General features: G+C 42.1%; 1 protein-coding gene across 1 annotated transcript in view; it reads left to right on the top strand.

Annotated features, from left to right (window-relative positions):
• The window catches only part of SERGEF (secretion regulating guanine nucleotide exchange factor), a 92,789-nt gene that overhangs the window by 7,329 nt on the left and 60,335 nt on the right, over positions 1-25,125 (top strand). Inside the window, exons 3-10 of the mRNA XM_021714883.1 lie at positions 2-80; positions 2,982-3,117; positions 4,554-4,709; positions 6,565-6,659; positions 10,362-10,422; positions 15,550-15,663; positions 18,460-18,522; positions 23,028-23,186. Coding sequence (XP_021570558.1) covers positions 2-80; positions 2,982-3,117; positions 4,554-4,709; positions 6,565-6,659; positions 10,362-10,422; positions 15,550-15,663; positions 18,460-18,522; positions 23,028-23,186 — 863 coding nt within the window. The remainder of the gene's footprint in view (position 1; positions 81-2,981; positions 3,118-4,553; positions 4,710-6,564; positions 6,660-10,361; positions 10,423-15,549; positions 15,664-18,459; positions 18,523-23,027; positions 23,187-25,125) is intronic.

Genomic DNA, 25,125 nt, shown 5'->3' with positions numbered 1-25,125 from the left:
CGCGCCGGGGCTGGCACTGGGGGCGCGGCGGCGAGGGCGCCCGGGCTTCGGCGTGGGCGGTTCGGGGCTGGGCTACCCAGGTGCGAGCTGGGCTCCGGGTGGGAGGATCCCGTGCTGGGAGCTGAGGGGAGGGAGGGGGAATCTTGTGGCCGGTGGGGTCGGGACCCGGGGGGCCGCAGCGCGGCGGCGAGAACCCGCCTCCAGGGCAGAGCGCCGAGCCCTTCTGCCCGGGGGCGCCTGAAGACCGCGTGGAGGGCTCGGGAGAGCGGATCGCCGGTCTCAGAGCTCTGTGGGGGCCACCTGTGTCCCCCACCCTTCTGGTGCCTGGGGGATGGAAGCCCCTTCCCAACCCCACCCCGGCCTGGCGGGAGCATCCTTTGGATGTGAGGCCTGCGGTGCTTGGTCGCGCACGGGGCGCAGACCCTACGTATCTGCTGCTACTTTGCTGTGACGGGATCTTGCTTGTGTTGGGGTCGTGGGAGTCTGGTGTTGGTTTGGCCGGTGCGCTGGGAGAGACGGGGTCATCTTGTCTGAGAGAGAGGAGGGTTCGTGTACAGGAGTGTGGCAGGCAACCGACCAGCATGCACTTAAGCAAGCAGACGTCCTGTTTTGTGGTTCCTCGTAGCTGGTATCACAATTGTAATGGCACATATAGTTTGTTAATGTCAGTCTCTTCGGCTAGAAAGTAAGCGTCGGAGGAGTGGGTACTGTGCCTGTCTTGTTCACAGTGCCTAGCTTGGTGCCTGGCACGTTGTAGGTCCCTGTAAAATATTTGTTGACTAAAGAATAATGAATAGTTACCTGTGTGCCCAGCCACGTGCTGGTGTTTGGGAAATACACAAGAGTGAAAGACTTCCAGCTCTTGTGATGGGGGAGGGTGAAATTATAACCTATGTGCTAAAATCAGTATTAAGGGACCCGCTTTTTAAAAAAAGTGATGATCAGTACAAGGCAACACTTGTTGAATCTAGGGTTTCAGCTTGGCAGAAGAGAGAAAAGCATGGTATGGCCTTGAGGTAGTTGGGCTGTCTTTGAGATGGCACTCGAGTTGGGGGTAGCCGAGATGGGGGTAGCGTTAGGGGTTGAATGTATGCCGTCTCTGGCTTTTTGCAGGCCGGAGACTGGCATGTGTGTGGATAGAGGAAACATCCGACAGAAAAAGCCATTCGGGTTTGACCTTGGTTGTACTGAAACAAATATTGTTGAACTTCACCGTGTATGGTCTTTGGAGGCCTGATGGTGTGTTTTTTCATGCTGCATAATCTGTGCGTGTGGGTGTGTCAGTCTGCTAGGGCTACCATAACAAAACATCACACACTGAGCGGCTTAAACAATAGACGTTTGTTTAAGAGAGTTCTGGAGGGTGGAAGTTCAAGATCAAGATATGAGCAAGTTTGGTTTCTCCTGAGGCCTCTCTTTCTTTTGACCAACGGGTGACCACTTTCTTGCCGTGTCCTCAAGTGGCCTTTTCTTTGCGAGTGAGCAACCCTTGTGTCTCTTCTTATAAGGACACCAATCATATTAGATTAGGGTCCTACTCTTATGATATGACCTCATTTAACCGTAATTACCTCCTTAAAGGGCATATCTCCAAATATGGTAATATTCTGGGGTTCTGGAGATTAGGGCTTCAACATATGAATTTGGAGGGAGAGTTATTCGAAAATATAAGGATTTCTAAAATCTTAATTACGTTCCCTCCGCAGGTCCACCATCCCTTAACTTCAATTCAGAGTACAAAAAACTCTGAAAACCCAAAACTTACTGGGCATAAGGCTGTTGATAGTCCTTGCCTTCTAGTGAGTATTTGTACTTTTTACTGCAGAAACATTACTGTTTTCCTTGTGATGCTGCCCCAGGCCTTGCTTCAGTACATATGTATATATTGCTGTTTTACTTTTCTAAAAATCTGTAAGATTCTGAATCTGAAATACATCTGGCTGCCCAGAGTTTCAGATTAAGGATGATGGACCTTTACTGTATAATAACAATAATAGACATATTGCCTATGAAGGGGAAATTTGCTCTCTTACGGGAATTATCATGTGAATCTTGGAGTCACAAAATATTGTGTCCGGAACGGTCCTTAGATATTATTGCCAACCTCTTTCATTGTACATGTGAAATAATGATGCGCCTTGCCTTAGGGCACAAAATCCTTAGCTATGTTTCATTAGAGAAAGTTGTTGCCAGTTTTCCCAGTGAGGGCATGGCAGGAGGAGGGATAAGAACTGGTTCCAGGGTGTTTTTCACCTACTTTTTTTCCCCATTGCCCACTTAATTTTTTCTCTTTCCCTCCCTCCTTCCCTTTCTCTCTTTCCTTCTTTCCCTTCCCTCCCTTCCTCCCCCCTCCCTTCCTTTCTTTGTCGAGTCTCACCCTGTTGCCCAGGCTGATATGCAGTGGCATGATCACAGCTCACCACACCTCCTGGGCTCAGGTGAGTCTTCTGCTTCAGTCTCTTGAGTAGCTGTGACTACAGGAGTGTGTGTGTGTTTTTTTTTTTAAAGACAAGGCCTCACTATGTTGCCCAGGCTGATCTCGAACTCCTGGACTAAAGCAGTCCTCTCACCTCGGCCTCCCAAAGTGCTAGGATTATAGGTGCACTGTGCCCAGCCCCCCTCAATTTTTTCTTTCCTTAGCCTTCCTAGGTAATTAACTTTTATCAGAAGGAATCTCAGTGCTGTTTCCCAAGGGCAATACACGAGAACTGGGGCATTGGAAGGGAAAGTTGAGGAATGTCACTGGATAAGTTGTGGATGCTAAGGACTCTTCCCATGTGGGAATCATGGTGTTCTGAGGATGGGGCTGCTGTCTACATATGGGTTGCATATAACTACCTCCCAAGAATGAGCCCTTGAAATCTCAGTTGTTATAGGTTCTGAGAGGTATGTTAGGGTGTGGAAGAAGTGAGACAGGTAAATGGACATTGACATTTTTGGTTTCCACACTTTTTCATCCATGTTTTTTTTTTTATCCCTAGGGTGCAAATAGCTATGGGCAACTTGGCCTTGGCCATAAGGAAGATGTGCTTTTGCCCCAGCAACTGAATGACTTCTGTGGACCTAGGTGTATCAGGAGGATCACGGGAGGAGGGGGCCATTCTGCAGTTGTGACAGGTAACTTCCTTTGAAAGCAGATAGCCGCTCATTTTCTTATTTAGACATTTTCCCCTGGAATGTTATATTGCCATCTTTCAGTCTTTTGGATGTTACAGAGGGAAACATTTTCATGAAAGAGCCAAATTGCCATCAGACAATCCTAGATTGTCAAAACTAGAAGGACTTCAGAGATCTTCTAGGTCACCCTCCCTTCCTCCATTGTACAGATAAGGCTCAGTAATTACAAGGCAATTAGTGGCAGAGTTGTAACATATTTCATATTTTATACCATATGTTACTATTTAACTTTCACCTATGAGTTAGAGGTCTTTACAATTAGAGTGAATATTCTTTGAGAGCAGAAACCTTGTATCCTCACAGTGCCTGAGGATAGTACTTCACAGGTACTACAAGTATAACCATACTGCAAAGGAGGGCATATTGAATCTGGTTAAGAGCATGAGCTCTGGAATCAAATTACCTGGGTTCAAATCCTGGTTCTGTGACTTATTATCTCTGTGGTCTCATCTGTTACGTGGGGATAATAATGGTGGATGAGGAGAGCTGGTGAGTGTAAAGGCTGCATGATGACTTTCATGGGTCCTTGGTGCTTTTGCCTTTATGGACTCCTTTCTCCATAAAGAAATATTAAAAATTATATTTTGTAACTGTATTGGTTTAAAGATGAGTATAATCCAGGCTGGATATAATATTATATGTGCATTATTATTGTATATATATTTTTCTCATTTTATTTTATTTTATTTATTTATTTTTTTTTTGAGTTGGAGTCTCACTCTGTCACCCAGACTGGAGTGCAGTGTCTGCTTCCAGCCACCACAGCCTCGACCTGCTGGGCTCTGGCGATCCTTCCTCCTCCACCTTCCAAGTAGCCGGAATTACAGGCATGCACTACCATGCTTGGCTGATTTTTTGATTTATTGTAGAGATGAGGTCTCGCTGCCCAGGTGGGTCTCAAACCCGTGGGCTCAGGCAATCCACTCACCTCAGCCTCCCAAAGGCGCGGGATTACAGGCTGAGCCACCGAGTCCGGCTTATTTTTCTCATTTTAAAATAATTTAAAATTAAGCTGTTCTTGTGGGCCCTAGACACTATACCTAAGGGATAAGTCATTCCCGGACACAAAGCTCTTAGAGCAGAACCTGGCACGTTCTGAGTACTGAATAAATGCTGGCTCTTGTTAGAGTAGATGCTCAGTTTGGTGATTGACTGCTGTTCCGAGACTTGGCATTTCTGTTTAGGTATTAGATTTGAGGCCCTTGGCCCTGTGTCATTAGGCTCCAGAACACATTGAACTACATGGCTTATTAACTTAGGTGGGAAAAAACGTTACCGGCTTGTGATTCCAAATAATGAGTGAAATCTTTTGTGCTCACTCTGGCAGTTGTGTTTTCCCCTGTGCACACAATCACCGAAGGCTTTGTATTTTGCAGATGGAGGAGGCCTTTTTGTTTGTGGCCTGAACAAAGATGGGCAGCTGGGACTTGGACACACAGAGGATGTCCTGTTTTTTACCCCCTGCAAATCCCTCCTTGACTGTCCCATTCAGCAGGTGGCCTGTGGCTGGGATTTTACCATTATACTCACAGGTGAGTTCACTGCTAGGTGAGAACAGCATAATGGTGGTGACCACTGATTCAATGAAAGCCTCTTTATGTTATTAAAAAAAAAAAAAAAAGCACAAGTGTTCTCCCTGGTTGCCAAGAAAGGTTGTGAGGTGCCTTTAACAAGGAGAATTTTAACAGTAAAGGACATTAGGATTGGGCAGGAAACCTTTTGCCAGAGACTGGGGAATGGTTTAGATCACCTGTGGTGGCCACTTCCTGTCCCATGAGTTCCTGATTGCTCTGACTGGAGTGGTGGGTCAGCAGTGACAGCTTATGGTTACTCATGGAGGATGTGGTGGGGGAGTTTGAGGAAAGAGAGTTTGCCATAGCAGTGATGGCAGCTTTTTCCCATGGGGGGATTTATTTTTTTTTTAGCTTAGAAAATATAGCTTATTTAAAAAAGTAAATTAGAGAGAGAGAGGACAGAGAAGATTCACCTCTCCAAGGTAGGAGAAGGGACTAAAACTTAGAAAACAGCCATAGCTCAAAGAGCACGTGGCCACACCAGAGTTTAGTAAAACAATGGCCTGTTTTTTTTTTTTTAATAAATGGGGTGGGGCAGATCTATTTGATCTCTGAAGCCAGGTAGCAGAATGGTTTGCAGAAGGATATGATCAAAGGGTTAGTGGAGCAATATCCTTGGGAGTGGCCAGCAGCAGTTACTTTGTCAGCTGACTTCTGTTCCCTTGACAGTTTTGACCTCTCTTTTTAGCTTTGCCCTGTCTAGCTGGCCATTCTGGATTTAAAGGACCATCTGCAGCTTCTGACCAGGCTCCCTCTTTATCACAATCCTCTGGCAAGGGCATCTTCTGGTGATGCCACTCTCTTGCCTCAAACCCCTGTGGCTTCTCATGGGCAGAGCTTAGCTTCCTAGCTTTGTAGCACAAGGCCCTCTAGATCTGTTCCCTACCTATTTTGGTTGCCTTGTCTTTTATTTTCCACACCCCTATACTTTTCTTTCTAGTGATATTAAACCGTACGTGCTCTTCTCTCTGTTTGGACCAGCCCCTTTTACCTAAATGGTGAACTCTAATCCCATCTTTAAAATCTTTAAAATTCTGCTCCATTGTCACCATTGTCTTCTGTGGAAGGGTTTTGTAATATGTGTTGACTTTGATGGTAATTATTAGAATCTTATTAACAGCTATCATTTATGAAGTGCTTATTGCTGAGGTCATAGGGAGTCAGCAGATAACCACACTGTTTCTTGCTCACATTTGGAACCAATTGTGAGAAAGGCACAGAGCAGTCAGAGTTGGAGTTCAAACTATTGGTTTATTACTGATAAAGCGGAATTGGAGGACAGGGTTAATTATGAGACCGAGTGGTTTTGACATTTTTCTCATTTAAATTTACCTACTAAACTCTAGGCCTTCCCCACTGGGGAAACCCTTACTATGTGTCAGCTCAGAATGCCTGAGAGGAAGGTGCCAAGCCACAGATGTCCCTTCTCCCAAACTCACTGGATTGGTTTAGGTGACCCATTGTCTCCTTAGGAAGTAGTGAGGATGGAGAAGGGCAGAGAGAAAGGCTAGAGTGTTTACATGAATGGAAATTTTGTCACATGGAAACATGAAAAATGGGAAATAAGTATCCTCTCATTCTGAAATCCCAGCACTGGTAATCTGTCATTAATGAGAAAAAAGAATAGATGACTTAGAACACTTAGCCTGGTGCCCAACATTTTCATTCCTAGAGGAATAAAAGCAGAGACTATGGTCTGAATTCTCTGAAGCACCTCCCCTCACCCTCTGCACCTCTCACCCTTCAGCATTTACCCACTGGTCACAGATGTCTACTTTGTAGATTTGCAATGTTAAGTGCTTGTATTTTGCAGAAAACGGTCAAGTTCTATCATGTGGATCCAACTCCTTTGGTCAGTTAGGAGTTCCTCATGGACCTCGAAGATGTGTGGTTCCCCAACCCGTTGAGGTGAGGACCCTTAGTATTTAGCTTGCTCATGTCCTGTTAAAGTGTTTCCAGGGTATTACAGTTTTCCCTCCCCAAAATAAAAGGCTGGCAGGGTCCCCGAAAACCTATGGGATAGGAGACCTTGAGTTGAAAAATAGGCCCTTCTGGGAAAAATTAAGTTGGAGGGATGGATGTTGGGTGTTAATCCTCATGCATGTTATAAAGTTTTATGAAATAAAACAGTAAAGGTAATACATCTCATGAGGACAATGAGGACATCAGTCACATTTTAGAGTTTTAAAATTAGTAATAAAGAGAACTGTGTTAGCAACAAGTCCAGATAAGAGTGACTTGCTGAAAGACACAAAGCTAGGTGAACGGTATAGGCCAGTACTGTCCAATAGAAATATAATGTGAGCCACATGTAATTTAAAATTTTCTAATAGTTGCATTTAAAAAAGTAAAAACAAACAGATGAAATTAATTTTTTTTTGAGTTGGAGTCTCACTCTGTCACCCAGGCTGGAGTGCAGTGGCATGCTCATGGCCACCCCAGCATTGACCTGCTAGGCTCAGGCGATCCTTCCACCTCAGCCTTCCAAGTAGCCAGAACTACAGGCATGTGCTAACACACCTGGCTAATTTTTTGATTTATTGTAGAGATGAGGTCTCGTCAAGTTGCCCGGGCTGGTCTTGAGCCTGTTGGCTCAGGCAATCCCCTCACCTCGGCCTCCCAAAGTTCTGGGATTACAAGCTTGAGACACTGCACCCGACTGAAATTAAAAAATAGTGTTTTTATTGAGATGTAATTCACATGCCATACAATTAGTCCTTTTAAAATGTATAATCCAGTGGTTTTTTTAGTATATCCACAGAGGTGAGCAGTCATCACCACTATCTTATTTTAGAACATTTTAATCATTACTGAAAGTAACTGAGTACCTGATTGCAGTCACTTCCTATTCTCTTCTCCCACCAGTCCTTGTGACTACTAAACTACTCTCTGTCTCTGTGGATTTGCCTGTTCTGGGCATTTCATACAAATGGAATCATACAATATGTGACCTGACTTCTTTCGTTTCACTCGATGCTTTCAAGTTTTATCCATGTTGTAGCATGTAGGTGAAATTAGTTTCAGTAACTTTTAAATTATTAAAACTATTATCATTTCACATGTCATCAGCATAAAATTTATTAGTGAGATATTTTATATTCTTTATTTTGTACTGTCTTTGAACTCTGCTGTGCATTTTTCACTTACAATATGTCTCAATATAGTTGAAGAACATTTCAAGTGTTCAGAGGGCCACAGTAGCTAGTGTCTACCATATGGGGTAGAATAAGTGTTAAACAGGACTCTGGTCCTAGTTCAGAGCTCTTTTCACTGCATCATACTTAAAATGTATACATTTTTGGTGAAGTTTATATTGTAAGAGATCATAATAGGAATATGGAGTTTTTAAAGAAATATGCTGGAATGAAAGTGAGTTTCACCACCTAAGCTGCTACACTCCTATCTAATTTCCGTAAACTGATGAAAAGTAGATTTGTTTTCATTGGGGAGCTATGGGGTCTGGTCCTGTCATCTTGCTGAACTCAGTTCCTGGTCTGTGGGGCGTTATTTGGGGTAATGGTTCCCATCGTATACCCACAAGTCTAAGCTCTGTAGTCCCTATAGGATGTGTTATAGCTCCCAATTGCAAATGGATAACCTTGTAAGAACCTACATATAAGTTGTAATTAATTTAGCTTAATTATAATTCATATAATTAAGACAGAGAGGAACAATGGTTAAAATATGTTGGATGACAGAATCAGAAGGTAATAACATTTTGGCAGGCTGTATTTTATGGAACAATAGGAGGAATGTGCTAAAGTGAAATGTAATAGAAATTCACTCATTTACTCAATGGCAACTATTGCGTGTAGGCTCTGTGTTTAGGCAGTTGGGACAAGGGTGAGGAAGACCTAGCATTTGAGAGTTTTATAGCTTAGTAGATATGTAGATTCCTAAATGTAGTACCACAGTAGAACTATGTAGATGCATGTGTATCCTCAAAGGAGGGATACTGAACTCTTACCTAGGGGAAGGTGGGGTGAGAGTAGGCTAAAGCTAAGTCTTAACTTAGGTAGACGTTTACCTGAAGGATGCACAGAGCAGATACAAAGAAGAGCACTCTAGGCAGAAGGAACTGTGTAAGCAAAGGGATAGGAGCGTCTAGCAGGAGAGTTGAGATACTGTGAGCAGTTCAGCATGATTGGAACGTAAGGAAGAGGGAGGAGTGCCCTGATGGAGGGGGTAGCAGTGAGGGTTGCAGTATATGACATATGGGGAGAACAGCATGCTATGGAGGGGTCCCCCCATAGGGTGGTGTGGAGGATGGATTGAAGGAAAAGAACTTAGGAAATGCTTGCCAGCAGTCCAAACAAGAGATAATCATGGCCTAGACTAGAGCAGTGGCAGCAGTAGGGATGGAGAGGAAGAGATGGAGGTGAGTGGTGGTGGAGACTGAAGTCACAGGTAAAACCCTTCAGTTAGTTTTTGGGGGGAGAAAAAGAAAGAAACAAATGTAAAGGATGGCATATTTAAATTGTATTAGTAGTAAGGTTTGATCTTCCCCAAAGCTAATGTGATTGTGGACTCTGTTGACAGAAGTATAATCTGCAGAAGGAGAAAGCCAATGCTTGGTCTTTTGTACAGGTCAGGCTGCATCTGGGATGTTGTGTTCTGTTGTGGATTTGGCTTAGGCCCTGGATGTAAAAGTAAATGAGAATCAGGTCCTGCCCCTTGAGGGTCTGAAAGTTTAGAAAGACACCGTGGACCTGTAAATACACAGATGTGATAAAGAGAGAGAGAGAGAGACACACACGCACACAGACCCACCAAGCAGGAAGCCTCAGTGCCTTTTTTCACCTAGTCTTCTGAGTCACTCATTGCTTTCTTATTCTTTTCATTAGAACATGTCACCAAGTCCAGCCCACACAAGGGGAGGGGAATTAAACTCCACGTCTTGAAGGGAGGAATAGCAAAGAATTTGAGGACCTATTTTTAAAACCACCACAAGATGTCTTAGAGAGGACATGACAACTGTCTTCAAATATTTGGAAAGCATTGTCAGAAGCTGCCGGCAGATAGGCTTGGCTCCACCTGGAGAGCTGAATGGATTCCTGTACCACTGTGTCAGTGGTGGAGCAGGCACCCAGGGAGGTGGGGAGCCCTGTGCCACAGGAGACAGGCGTTTGGCAGGGTTGGATGACCACTTGGTGGGGTGTTGTGGAAGGGTTTCCAACATTGGCTAGGGATTGGGCTAGATCAGGGCGGGAAAATTAGAGCCCTTGGCAAATAAAATCTTACTGGCACACAGCCATGGTCAATTCGTTTGTATGTAAGTCTAGAGCTGCTTTTACATTACAGTGACAGAGCTGAATAGTGTGACAGAAACTATTTGCTATCTGACCCTTTACAGAAAACATTTACTCATCCTTGGACTAGAGGACCTTGAAGGTCCCACTCAGCCTGAGAGGCAGTGTGATATGGTCTTTAAGAATGCTTTTTTCTTTTGGGGATACATATAGAGGTATCTATGGATGGGTGGAAATGTTGGGAATGTGCTTTAAAACAGTCAGACACGTAATGAAGACCATGCTGCATTGTATTTGGGCATAAGTTACATGAAATTTTGTAAATTGATGATTCTGAGATCTAAATTCTTTATCTTGACAGCTGCTGAGAGAGAGGGTTGTTTGTGTTGCTGCTGGACTGAGGCATGCGTTAGCTGCTACAGGTGAGCATTTTACCTTGATGTTTTAAATAGGCATGGGATAAGGAGGAACTGAACTTTGGGAGAAAAAAAACCTTCAAAGGTTTTTTTTTCCCCAAAGGGTCCTGCTGTGCTCTAGTTCTGATGAAAAGTAGGAACCGTAAGGCAGAAGTCATGTGGGAAAGGCTTGAGCAGGTAGGGAGGAAGGAAATGAAGTTTTCTAGCCCTTTATTGACATGGTGCTGGGTGCTCTTGGTTTGATTATTTCATTTAATCCTCATAACCGGGAATTGATGTGAATTAAATATTTCCATGTGAAGAAACTGAGACCCAGAGAGGTCAAAGCACTTGTGTAAGGTTACACAGGGATAGTAAGAGGTAGAGCTGGGATGGTTTGGATAACATGGCCCACATTCTTTTCAGCAACCAGCACTGCCTTCTAGTGGATTTTAATGTTGATTAATTTGAAAGTTTCAAGCGAGCTTGTCTCCTGTACTGTGGGTGGGCCACGGAACCCACGGTTTGTGTATGCGGCAGAGAGGGGAGGTGGCAATGGGAAAGCAGCAGCCTTTTCTCCCTTTTTCATTGTTTCTGCTCTCACTCTTTTTCTGCTGAAGGACAGCACTAATTGACTGTGGCAGCCGAGGCTCAAGTGCTTTGTGAGTCCAGTTTTGGAGTGGGGAGAGGAGAGAGGAGGTGAGGAAGAATTCATTGCAGCACTGTGCTGATGGTCCTGGGCTTAGAGTTGGTTATGCTAAAAAAAAAAATCAAACTTATTATTTTGAGACAATTGCAGGTTCATATGCAGTTGTAAAAAGTAAATAGATCACATGTGTTCTTTTCCCAGTTTCAGACACTGGTATCCTACAAAACTATAGTGTGATAGCATAATCACGGCATCGACATTAATACAGTCAAGATACAGAGCAGTTCCATCACCCCAGGATCCTTCATGTTGGCCTTGACTGCCACACCCACTTGCTACCTGCCTCTATCCCCTCCTTAGCCCTTGGCTAGCCATTCGTCTGCTCTTCAGCTCTATGATATTGTCGTTTCAAAAATGACAACCTATACTGTCTATATATATACACACACATATACACTATATATACTATAGGTTGGCTTTTTTTCTCCAGCACTATTCCCTAGAGATACATTCAGGTTCTGTGTATTAATAGTTTGTTCCTTTGTATTGTACTTATGATTTTATTTATATATTATGTATGACTGTATATATTTTATTACATTTATTACTTTATTAATAGTTTGATCCTTTTATTGCCGAGTAGCATTCCTGTACCACTATATCAGTCTGCTAGGGCAGCTAACAAAATACCACAGACTGGGAGGCTTAAACAACAGAAATTTATTTTCTCACCATTCTGGAGGCTAAAAGTGTAAGATTAATGTGCCGGAGGGTTGGTTCTTGGTGAGGCCCCTCTTCTTGGCTTATAGATGCCCACTTTCTTGCTCTGTTCTCACATGGCCTTTCTCTGTATGCCTGTGGAGAGAGAACTTTCTGGTGTCTTTTCCTCTTCTTAGAAGGACACCAGTCCTAGTAATTAAAGCCTCAATATATGGCCCCTTTAACCTTTATTACTTCCGTATAGCCCCCATCTACAAATCTAGGCACAGTGTGGATTAGGGCTTCAACATCTGAAGTTTGGGGGGACATACTTCAGTCCGTACCAACCACAGTTTGTTTAGTCATCCATTGAAGGACATTTGGGTTGTTTCCACTTTTTGGCTATTAAGAATACAGCTACTATAAATATTTGTGGATGGGTTTTAATATGAACATAAATTTCATTTCTCTGGATAAATGCCCAGGAGTGTGATTACTGTGTTGTGTGGTAGTGATTACACTTTTATAGGCAGGCTCTTCTCCTAGAAATCAGCAGGACAGGCGTATTACCTATCATTAATTTACTTCCCCTGTTCCTACTGGCTTTCTATAATTGCTAGGTTTTTTTTTTGTTTTTTTTATTGAGTTGGAGTCTCACTCTGTCACCCAGACTGGAGTGCAGTGGCCACTCCCAGCCCCCGTAGCCTCTACCTGCTGGGCTCCGGCGATCCTTCCGCCTCAGCCTCCTGAGTAGCCGGAATTACAGGTCACGCTACCACGCCCGGCTGATTTTTTGATTTATTGTAGAGATGAGGTCTTGAGGTATAATTGATATACAAAGAACTACACATATTTAATGTGTACAGTTTGTTGAGTTTGGATATAGGCCAATACTTGTAATATTATCTTCACAATCAAGGTAATAGACCTATCCAGTGCCTCTCAAAGTTTTCTTGTGTCTCTCTGATTTGTGTGTGTGTGTCTGTCTGTGGATATGTGTGGCGGTGGGGGGGAGTAAGAGCACTTAACATGCGATCTGCCCCCTTAACAAGTGTTGAAAAACACAGTACTGTGTTGTTAACTTTAACAACACAGATCTGTAGAACTTACTCATCTGGTCTAGTTGAAATGTTATACTCATTGAACTCCCTATTTCCTCTGCCCCCAAACACCTAGCAACCACTATGTATTCTTTACCATTCTGAGTTTGACCATTACAAATGCTTCATATAAGTGGTATCAGGCAGTATTTGTTCTGTTTCTGGCTATTTTCACTTAGAATAATGCCATCCAGTTTCATCTATGTTGTCTCAAATGGCAAGATTTCCTTCTTTTTAAGGGACAGTTAAAATATTCCATTGAATATATGTATCACATGTTCTTTATCCATTCATTTGTGGATGGATGCTTGTGTTGTTTTGGCATTTGTGAGCGATACTGCAATGAGCTTGAGAATGCAGATATCTCTTCGAGATCCTGATTTTGACATTTTTACAGAAGTGGGGTTGCTGGATCATTTGGTAACTCGATTTTTAATTGTTTAAAGAGTTTCCATATTGTTTTCCATAGCAGCTGTACCCTTTTGCATTCTCAACAACAGTGTATGAGTATTCGGGTTCCAGTTCCCTCACATTCTTACCAGCAGTTAACTTTTTTTTTTTTTTTTGAGTTGGAGTCTTACTCCATTATCCAGGCTGGAGCACAGTAGCACACTCATGGCCGCCTCAGTGTCTATTTGCTGGGCTCAGGCGATCCTTCCACCTCAACCTTCCAAGTAGCTGGAACTACAGGTGTGTGCTACCACGCCTGGCTATTTTTTATTTTATTGTTGAGGCAAGGTTTCACCAAAGTTGCCCAGGCTGGTCTTGAACCCATGGGCTCAGGCAGTTCACTGGCCTCGGCCTCCCAAAGTGCTGGGATTACAGGCTGAGCCACTGAGCCCGGCCCTTAATATTTTTTTATTGGGATAAAATATACATGACATACAATTTATCATCTTAAACATTTTAAGCATATAGTTCTGTGGTATTAAGTACATTCATATCACCATCATTCATCTCCAGAACTTTTTTCATCTTAGAAAACAGAAACTCTGTACCCTTTAAACAGTAACTCCCCATTCCCCATTTCTCGTGGCCCCTGGAAACCACCGTTCTATTTTCTGTTTCTATGGTTTTGATTACTCTAAGTCCTTCATATAAATGGAATCATATGGTATTTGTCTTTTTGTGATTAGCTTATTTCATTAGCATGATGTCCTCAAGGTTCATCTGTGGAGTAGCAATATTCCATTGTATTTCTGTATCACATTTTGCTCATCCATTCATCTGTCAAAGGATATTTGGGGTCAGGCATGGTAATGCCTATAATCTTAGCACTTTGGGAGGTTGAGGCAGGAGGATTTCTTGAGCCCAGGAGGTCGAGCAGCCTAGGCAACATAGCAAGGACTTTGTTCCTAAAAACAAAACAAAAAATATATATATATATATGTAAGCTGGGCATGGTGGCACTGCCTGTATTCCCAACAACTTGGGAGGCTGAGGTGGAAGGATTGCCTGAGCCCAGGAGCCCAGGAGGCCGAGACTGTGGTGAGCATTGATTGTGCCACTTTACTCCAGCCTGGGTGCTGGGCAACAGAGTGAGACCCCAAGTCAAAAAAAAAGAAAAGAAAAGAAAAAAAAGAAAGAGCATTTGGGTTGGTTTCATGTTTTGTCTATTGTGAACTCATGCTGTTATGAATGCGGGCATACGAATATCTCCTCGAGATCCTGCTTTCAATTCTTTTGTATATATACCCAGAAGTAGAATTGTTGGATCATATGGTAGTTCTATGTTTAATTTTTTGAGGAACTACATTACCATTTTCCACAGCGGTTGTTACCATTTTATATTCCCACCAACAGTGCACAAGGATTCCAGTTTCTCTAAAAGTCACCAACACTTGTTTTTCTTTTCTTTTTTTTTCTTTTCTGCTTTGCTGACATTGTACCTAGTGGTCACAGCTTATTTTTCACAAAGCTGGCTTGTCTAAAGCCTAAAGAACCACTAACTATAGGGTCCTTTCAGAGGAGCGAAACCTTATTGTTGTTGTTGTATAATGGATCATCATTGCACATATTTGACTGTAGACCAAACACATAGAATTTCATCTAAGCATTTGTATGAGGTTCAAACATAGGTACATAAGTTAGAATCAGTGGATGTGAAGATAAAAGATCATTCACTAAATCATGGCTATTAAGAAGCTTTCTTGTAGTCATAAATATGTATGTGAGGCAATTATAAATCTTTGACTTCACCTTGGTGTGGTGGAAAGGGCGTTACATTGGGTGTTAGGAGAGCCGAGCCTAGCATTTTCTCTGTTACTACTTCCCTGTGTGACATTGGACAAATCACATCCTCTCTTCAGGGCCTCAGTTTTCTCATCTAGTAAATGTGAGGAATGGACTTGAAGATCTTTGAGGTTTTTTTCTGCTTGGTTGTCTGCTCATGTTAATCATGAATAAAGGCATCATTCCAGTGACTTGACTCTGGTGGAATGTCTTGGAACTTTCTTTAGGAAGTATCACTGTATTGAAATTTTCTTTGATGGTCTTAGATTGCCATGAAGACCGGATGTGTGATTGGCTTGGTGGTACTTGCTATGACTAGTCATAGAACCCCTAGAAGAAACCGAGTTTCTCCATAATACTCATGGTAACTGAACAAGAATTGGGAAGTTCCCATGGCACTGAGGTTCAAAGAGTGATCTGGTTGATCTTATCCTGATGTGTGTTTTCTGTTTTCTCTTCTGCTCTGTTGGGAAGTGAGTGGCATCGTGTTCCAGTGGGGAACTGGTTTGTCATCATCTGGACGACGGTTGTGCCCTGGGCAGACTCTTCCATTGTTTTTGATGGCAAAGGAACCAAGCAGAGTGACAGGTGAGACCCTTATTTCTTCTTCGTCCTATATTTATCCTTTTCAAGAAGTAGAGACACAGACATGCAGAAAATGGGTAAATGGATTTTTACTCTTGCTATTTCTTGGTCTCTTTAACTCTTTCTGTTGATTGGTCTGTAAGTCTTACTAGGATTTTTGTGGGCTCGGTAAAAGCAGCCCTCTTTGCTGCCAGTGTTTGTTACCTGGTACGTACAGGGAGGTGCCAGCTCTTTGAAGGTAATTTAACATGGTATTCAGAGTTTTATATGTGACCACTTAAAGTGGCGATATTGAAATACAGAGGGAAGACCAGCCATAGTGGTTTATACCTGTAGTCTCAGCACTTTGTGAGACCCAGGCAGGAGGATCACTTGAGGCCAGGAGTTCAAGACCAGCCTGGCCAGCATAGCATTGAGAGAACCCATTGAGAGATAGATGAAGTCAAATAGGTGGGTGTCAAACTGGTAGTTCTAGAACAGTTAAAAGCTAGGTTGGAAGACATGATTTAGGTGTTTGGAAACAATGTATAGTACTAGTGAGCCACTAAATTCTGATATCCAGACTGAATTTTACCTACCAGCAACTGGGGTTGCTACAAAGAGTTGGCCCTGCTGAGCTTACTGCATGGCCAAGAGCACATGAGGGCACATCCTTTCTGCAGGCAGACACACCCCAATGGGGAACCCAGGAGGACTGTGCCTTGCATGGAGGAAGCAGGAGTGTGTGAGGCTATAGGGGGGCGGGACCAGGAGTGTCCCTGTAGAGAAATGTTTCTAAATGAAAATACAAAGTGTAGGCAATCTGTGTTCTGCCCATAGATCTATCGATTAGTTGGTCTGCAGGGCTTTTTCTTCCTTCTCCCACCCTTCCTCCTTCTTCTTCCCCTTACTCTTCCTTCCCCCTTTCCTTTTCTTCTTCTTCCTTGTCTCCCTCCCTTCCTTCCCTCCCTCTGCTCCCTACTCTTTATGAGCCCCATGTCTCCATCTCCTCTTCCACCTTTCTTCTCTCTCAGCCTCTTACTTTGCGATCCAGTTTACCGAGGCTTGGCTATAGGAAAAATCCTTCCAGGAGACCTCTAATTACTCTTCTTCAACTCAAGCAGGGGTTTTTGATGGTGGTGGGAAGGGGTGGGGAGAGAAAAGGGAAGGGTAGGCTGCAGTGATAGTGATGTATTAATACATGGGTGTTGGGGTCACTCTGAGTTTTCTAAGTCCTGGAGGCTCTCCCCTTCAGCTGTGGGGGTGGGAGGGAGGGGGCGAGGGTGGTTAGCTTTCCTGAAGCCCATGGGTTGAGTTGGGGAGGGAACTTGTAGAAAAGGAGGAGGTGGCTTTGGATGCTGGACAGGTGGGTCACTTCATGGGACATTGAAAACGTGTAATATAAACTCATACTTCCCAAGCAGTTTCTGTCATACATCATGTTCACCGATGCCTAGGTGCATCCTGCCGTCTTCTTCCTCTGTGCTCGTGGGCAAACTGTTCCATCTGCCTGAAATGCCTTTTCCTTCCTGTGGCCTCTGGGAAAATCTTAAGACTTTTTCAAGGCCTTGCTCAAATATGGCTGTCTCAGTCAAGGCTTTGTTCTTCCAGCGTCCATTGCATTTGCTTCACATGCACAGATAGCACCAGTGTACTGTTTTATTATGAATTGTCTGCGTGCTTTCTCATATGCCAAAGATCATGAGCTTTTAAAGGTTAGAAACCGTGTGTCATTCTACTCTACATTTTAACACAGAACTTGTAACTATAAGGAATATACATGTTTCTTATTTGAGGTGATTTAAACAGCCTGTTGGAAGGGATCTATTTGGGTCATTGCTTAGTTTCAAGTTGGTCAGGGGAAGTTTTCTGTTGAGACCTTAGAAAGGATCATCAACTTCCTGTCCTCAGAGTCTTTCACTTTTCATCCTCCCATCTTCAATGCCAAAAGTTCTGAAACTGGAACCCTGGCCGTCCCCTCCTCCCTGGCCACTTGGGATCCAGTTCTTCTTTTGTGACTGTGTCTGGAAACATCTGCTTTGTCCTGTTATCATCCCACAGGATACTTGAAGGCGTGAGGGCCATTTTTATTAGGACAGTGATTCATTAATTAAACAGAAGTATCAGAAAAAAGAGCTACAGAATAAGTCTCCATTTATCTGCATGCTAGACTACACGTCACCAAACTTTCCTCCAGTTTCTAGCCATGTAGTTAAGGGAGGCAAAGTGCTGGATTTGGAGATAGAAGGCCAGTTCATAATCTAGTTCTGCGTGTGTTTTAAGGAGGCCTGAATTTATATTTAAGTGCCTACCTGTGGTAGCAGCTGAATGTATGAGATGTCTTTGCTTCTAGACCCACTCAGCAACCAGAGCTAGGAAATCTACATGCATTCATGTTTACATGCATGCACCTGTATTTATTTCTCTTTCTCTACTAGATACTGTGGATTTAAACTGATTTCCCCAATCACTGTCCAGTGCTACATGGTTGACTGGAGCCTCCCCCTTTTCATTCCTGTACCTTTCCTCCTCCCTGACAGTGAGGAAGCTGGCTCTTTTATCCTCAGTATATTTACTTGCATGTTCAGTCCCCTGGTATGTTACCCACCTCCCTACAATGCCAGCCGTCTTTCTTGGCCAGTGCCACTGACTCAGACCTACAATGCCAGCCGTCTTTCTTGGCCAGTGCCGCTGACTCAGACCTACCTGCACTGGCTGAGAGCTTCTCCCACACCCAGGTGGTACTGGCTGAGTGTCCCTTCTCTGTCCAATTTGTTCTGTTATAAATGTAATTCAAAAGAAAACATATTTTTTTTGTAGGTCTAGAGGATTCTAAAGCCATATGTGTTCTTGCTGGCTCAGACCACTCAGCTTCGTTAACAGGTAGGTACCAGCTCTTTGAGGGTTATTTAATGTGCCATTCAGTGTTTTGTATGTGACCGCTTAAAGTGGCGATATTGAAATACAGAGGACAGGCTGGCCAGGGTGGCTCACACCTGTAATCCCAGCAGTGGGAGGCTGAGGTAGGAGAATCACTTGAGGCCAGGAGTTTGAGAACAGCCTGGCTAATATAGCGAGATCGAGTGAGAATTTAGATGCCACCACTGGTATGGTCTTGGGCAAATTACTTTACCTTTCTGAGACCTTCTCCTGGATCTTAAAGTACTTTGTGAGTAGTTATGAGAATTCAATATGATAATACGTGTAAAGCACTCACGGCCAACGTAAGTTCATTTCCATTTCCTCTGAGTTAGAGTCCTCAACTATACAGTAAGGATAAGAATGTCTTCCTCTCAGTGTCATTGTGATTGCCAAATCATGTAACCAACAGTACATTTATATATAACATGAATGGATAACATAATGTATTATATAACTATGAGTTGTATGTATGTTTTCTCATACGCCCAAGATTATGAGGGGAGAAACTGCTATCTTAGCCATCTAGTCTATTCTGGTGTCTAATGTAACTATCTAAGCTCTCTCACTATGTTTACTTGCTAGCTGTTTAATCTCAGAGTAACTGATTTAATCCACCTATATCTTTCTTTTTTAATTATAATGATGTGGGGTACAATTCAGGGTTAGGTATACAAATGTTGATTATGCAGGTACCCCATCTATATCTTTCCACTCCATTTTCTATCTCCCTGTTTACTCTCTCTCTTCTCTATTTACCTTTATAGCTCTCTATTTTATTTTCTTGCATCTTTGTATCTTTCTATCTAGTCTACGTATCTATCTATGTATCTATGTATCTATCTATCTAATACATACACACTCGTACCTAACTCTAGTTATATATGTTTCTCTAATCTGTTTTATATTGTTATATTTTTCTAATTTATCTCTGTTGCATCTCTTTGATCTATCCTTTTCTGCTTTTTCCTCTTACACTGTTCCTCTTACATTGTGTCTCTCTGGCCGTGTATCCACCTTTCTATTTGACACATCCAGCGGATACAGTATAAATACATGTCTAGAGACTTTTCCATAGGAGGCAATGCAGCATTTTCTTGAAAGCGAGTTTTCCCTTTCCTTTGACCCAGATTGCTCTGACCCCTGCTGGTAGACTGGGGACTATACCTCAGAGATTTGTTTCATAAGACCTCTTACAGAATTGCTCTCTCTCTACTCTATTTACCTTTATAGCTCTCTATTTTATTTTCTTTCATCTTTGTATCTTTCTATCTAGTCTGTGTATCTATCTATGTACCTATGTATCTATCTGTCTACCTTACATTTTTTAAGCAAAAAAGAAGAACATTCATAATTAATGTTTTATGTGGAAATTCAGGTGTGTACATAATATATGTAAATGAATGGTGTCATGTGTTCTTCGATATAAAATTTGTAATGCAGTCCAACTGAGAAGCTGTTATTATTTCTAGAGCACAGGAGCCATGATGTGAGAGTTTAAGTACTTTACAAATTCTGAGCTCGGGGGATGGGAAAACACTTCTTATCAACAGGGTGCCTGAATGAAACGTAATTGTACACCTAACCCTTAACTGTACCCCACAAAACCATAATAAAAAATACTGATTAATGAAAAAAAAAAATTCTGAGCTACAGATAATTTGTTATTTAATGAATTTAAAACAGACGCCTAATAAAAGAAGCACCTCTTTTTAACCTAAGTCTCTTATCAGGTAAATTTATATATTTGTTAAAAGTGACTAGTTGACACTTTGAGAGGTTAAGGTGTGAGGATGACTTGAGCCCTAAAGTTTGTTTGAGATAAGCCTGGACAATTTAGCAAGACCTCATCTCTCAAAAAAAAAAAAAAAAAAAAAAAAAAAAATTAGCTGGGTGTTGTGGTATACACCTGTAGGCCCAGCCACTTGGGAGGCTGAGGTGGGAGGATCACCTGGGCCCAGGAGGTCGAGACTGCAGTGAGCTGTAATCATGCCACTGCACTGCAGCCTGGGTAGGAAAAAAAAAAATTGTCTAGTTGAAATGAATGCCAGCTATAAGGGACTCCACTGGGCATCTGGTTCCATCTCCCCTTTTACAGAGGAAGGGCTGGAGACCCCAGAGTGAGAAGTGACTTGTTCATGTCCCACAGAAATGAGGAATGGGGAGAGCATTCTTCTGTAAGAGGTGTCTCTCCTTTGTTCTGATTAATTTGAAATGACTGACATTATGCAAACCTATAGATTGTCTAATTGTGTGCTAACATCAAGTTCTTAAAAAATCTTGTCATTACCAAATTTATTATTTCACTTGTGGGACACTTTTATTATAGTTTTTTTATATAGAGATTGAATTTTTTTATTAAGATGAAATTTACATATTCATCATTTAAAAATGTACAATTTAGTAATTTTTAGTATTTTCACAAAGTGAATTGGTTTTTGATATTTTGAAAGTGATTGAGAAATTGTCAAGATTAACAACTGTCTTTCTTCATCTAGTTCAAGCTGTTATACATTGGATTTTGTTCAGTGCCCTTTAGACCTTTTCTCTGGAGTGGTTATAGACTATGTAACTCTTTGGCATTGCAGCAGAATTTAATTTTGCCTGCTGATGTAATGGTGTGATCATCCTCATATGAAAGAGAGTTTGTCTTTCAAAAAGGTGGTTTAGACATACTAAGATAAACAAAGGCTATTATGGACACAAGTTTCATTATCACTGGCATCTTTGTGGCTCACCAGCCCATTTGATGGACTGATACCTTGCTGAGAGGAGGACTTTGCCTTCTTGTAAGGGATCTTTATACTTTACACACCCTGATGAAGTCCAGGGAGGTTGCCTTCTCTCTAGGCAAGAAATACACCAAATTCACGTCATAGTAGTGCAGATTATCGATGCTGTAAGGTCACCTGGGTGACAAAAAGGCTTCACTGATTTACATGCCCTCATTTTAGAGTTGAAGAAACAGAATGTTTGTCCAGTGTCAAACAGTGACCACATAGCAGATGGGACTTGAACTGGAGACTCCTAGATCTCAGTCTGTTGCCTCTTAAAGACACTCATTGGTTTTTGATCAGCTTTTGGAATATGCTAGATTGCCCTTGGACAAGCAGCGCTATAAAGCTTTATTGGGAAGTTACAAAATACAGAGGAAGCAGAGACTGACTTCTGGTTCCCAGCTGATGTGATCTTGAAAAATCACTTATCTTCCAACCTTGATTAATTTATCTTCTAGAACAGTGCTGTCTAATAGAAATAATATGTGAGCTGTATTTCAAAAATTAAAAAGAAGTGAAATTAATTTTAATAATACATTTTACTTAACCCAGCATATCCAAAATATTATTTCAACATGAAATCAATATGAAAATTATTAATGAGCTGCACTGTCTTTTTTTTTCTTTTTTTTTTTTTTTACACCAAGTCTTTGCAATCCATTGTTTGTTTTTCACTTATATCTAAATTTGGACTAGCCACACTTCAAGTATTCAGCAGCCACATGTAGCTAGTGACTACTGTATTTGTCATTACAGTTGTAGATCCTTAGAATGTTTGAGTTGGAAGAGCTGTTAGAGCTTCTCCAAGGACTCATAGACTGACAAGCTGTAGGGTAAATGATAGCCCATGGCCTCTTTTGTTTGGTTTTCTCAAAAATGACTTTGAACATGAATGCCTTTAGACAGTCCCATGCTCTCTGGCTTGCCATGGTCGCCCACCAGTCACTCCTGTTAACGGTGTCATCAGTCATATTGTCTGCCCTTCTGAACCAACTGCCTTCCCTTCTAGTTTTCAGCTGGTGAAGCTAAGACTTAGAGAGGAAGTGATTTGTCCAAGGTCAATAACTAGCTAGCAGATCCAGGAATAGAAACCAGAGTCATTTGACTCTGGATTTGCTCTCTTTCTATTAAATCACAGTGTCAGTCAGTCACATTCCTGCTTATATCACAGGATTATTGTGAGGTTGAGACAAACTGAAGTGCTGTCCAGATGTGATTTTGTAGTATTATGTTTCTACTGGACAGAACTTGTAGTGAAATCATCTTATGTTGAAAAAGCTTAAGTGTAAATCATATATCTTTTAACCTGCTGTTTTTAAAAGTTAAAACATCTTTTTCCTAACAAAAGGTAGTATAAGCACATATTTTTAAAAGGTAGAAAATAGAAAAATGTGTCTCACACATGGTAGATGTTGAATAAATATTTATTGTGAATGAATAAATAAAGAAGAAAGCCACATATTCTTATTCCTGAAACTACTGACAACATTTGACCTTGTTTCTTATGTATGGAATTTAAAAAAAAATCATGTAGTATGTTATTATACTGGACATGAATTTTGTATCCTGCTTGGAACCACTTGGCATTGTGATGTAAGTATCAAACATCTTTTAATGACTTCTTTTTGTGTTACTTTCCATCCTTTTGCATGAATGTTCCTTCACCTCTTTGTTCTCTTCTCTTTGTTTCAGATGTAGGAGAGGTGTGTGTTTGGGGGAGCAATAAGCATGGGCAACTGGCTGCCCAGGCCGCTTTCCTTCCTGTGCCCCAGAAAATAGAAGCGTGTTGTTTTCAGCATGAAAAGGTCACTGCCGTCTGGAGTGGGTGGACACACCTGGTTGCGCGGACAGGTGAGGGACTAGCAGAGAATTTATGGTTGGTAAGAGCAGCTGGGGGATGGCTGTCTAAACAACTATGAACGCTTGGGGTTAAGGATTTTTACTGATGAAAAGCTTAAGGATCAGATGCGGTGGGGGGGCTGGGGTCTAGTTGTGTCACCAGCCAGATATGTGGCTTTTCCTCTCTGGATCACAGGTTTGTACCCAAAAAGGCAAACTTGTGTTAGGGTAAAGCTTTCTGGTCCTAAGAGTCCATGGATGGTGTTTTGAGAAGGAATCCCTTGTAGCAAGCATCATCCAGAAATGTGTCCAGGTTGTTGGGAGTTCTTTCCTTGTCATGGCTAAAGAGATGACTTTTTGCATTTATACCTAAGTCTAAATTAAAACATCAGAAAATGTTGAGTAAAAGATAAAGAAGTCAAAATTGAGACGGGGCATTATTTTGATTCATAACTGGTGTGATATTTTGATTTAAACTTCTATTTAATTATTTTATTTATTTATTTATTTTTAGTCAGGGTCTCACCCTGTTGCCCAGTCTGGAGTGCAGTAGCGTGATCACAATGATCATGGCTCATGGCAGCCTCAACCTCCTGAATTCGGGTGATCCTTCCACCTCAGCATTCCAAGTAGCTGGGTCCACAGGCACGTGCCTCCACGCCTAACTAATTTTGTGATTTTTTATAGAGATGAGGTCTTGCTATGTTGCCACGGCTGGTCTCAAACTACTGGACTCAAGCAGTCCATGTACCTCGGCCTCCCAAAGTGCTGGGATTACAGGTGTGAGCCACCATGCTCGGCCTTAAATTTTTATTGATTCTAATAAACCATGCATGTCATTTCAGACATCTAGTGCATTCCCTTAGATGTCACCATATCAGGCCATCCAGCTTTGGGCATCTTCATCTTCTTGTGAGGTTTCATCTGTTTCTCACCTTTCCCTTAGGGCAGGTCTCCCTTCCCCAACATCATATTCCTGACTTTCTTCGTGGCCTCTCCTCATCCTTGTCTTCCTGAAGCTCCCGCTGATTTACAGAGTTCCCCAGACAGACAATTTGACATTCCTATCGTCTGTTATCATGTCGAGGCCTTCTGGATGTCAGGAGTTCTCAGGGGTCCCTGTGCTCACCCTTGGCCTGTTTGCTTGCTACACACCCATCTCCAGACTCCCAGATATCTGGTGATTGTTAGTTCAGAAGTTTCTAGCTTTTGCAGGTTTTCAGGTCAGCTTCAGTTATCCTTGGTAAGTCATACACACTATACATTTGTACACACAGACCCAGACTTATGAGCCTTCATAGCTATGATGCTTTTAATTCATCTTTTAAACAATTTTATGATCATTTTGGAATAGAGACCTGTGTAATAAAGGTGCACAATAGACTTTCCATTTTACCACTTCAGAGAATGCTCTAAGGAAAGCCTGTCATTCATTTAGAGGAAAACCATGACTTTCCTTAAAGAGGTTCAGACTGCTTGAAGGTTGGGTTTGTCTTAGACACTTTTCTTAGAGATGTACTGATCTTAGAAGTTGTTTGTGTAATTGTTGACATCTGTCTTTTCCTTCAGACAATAAGCCCTGTGAGGGAGCCCACTATATTAGTCTCGCTTACTTCCATGTCTCCACTGCCTATCAGAGAATGTACCCATTTTCTTGCATCAAACTGTTTCTAGTTGAAAGAGCCTAAATATACTCAAATTCATACAAGGCAGGGTTGATAGCTAGGATTTCCGACCTCTTTCCTGGTACTCACTGATTCTTGAACGGAAGGCTTCGGTTTATCTCTTTGAACTCAAGAGTCCAACCAAGTCAGTTAATATTTATTGGGCACCTATTGAGCAATGTGCTAAACCTTGGAGAAACAGAAGAGAAAAGACATGGACTGTGCCTTCCCACTAGAATGTATAGATAGACTAAAGAATAATACAGAGTTGGAAAACTTTACCATCT

Source organism: Carlito syrichta, unplaced genomic scaffold (genome assembly GCF_000164805.1).
Source record: "Carlito syrichta isolate Samal-C Ts95f unplaced genomic scaffold, Tarsius_syrichta-2.0.1 Scaffold305865, whole genome shotgun sequence".
NCBI lineage: Eukaryota > Metazoa > Chordata > Mammalia > Primates > Tarsiidae > Carlito > Carlito syrichta.
The sequence above is the reverse complement of the archived record's forward strand: the minus strand, read 5'-3'. Positions and strand labels throughout refer to the sequence as shown.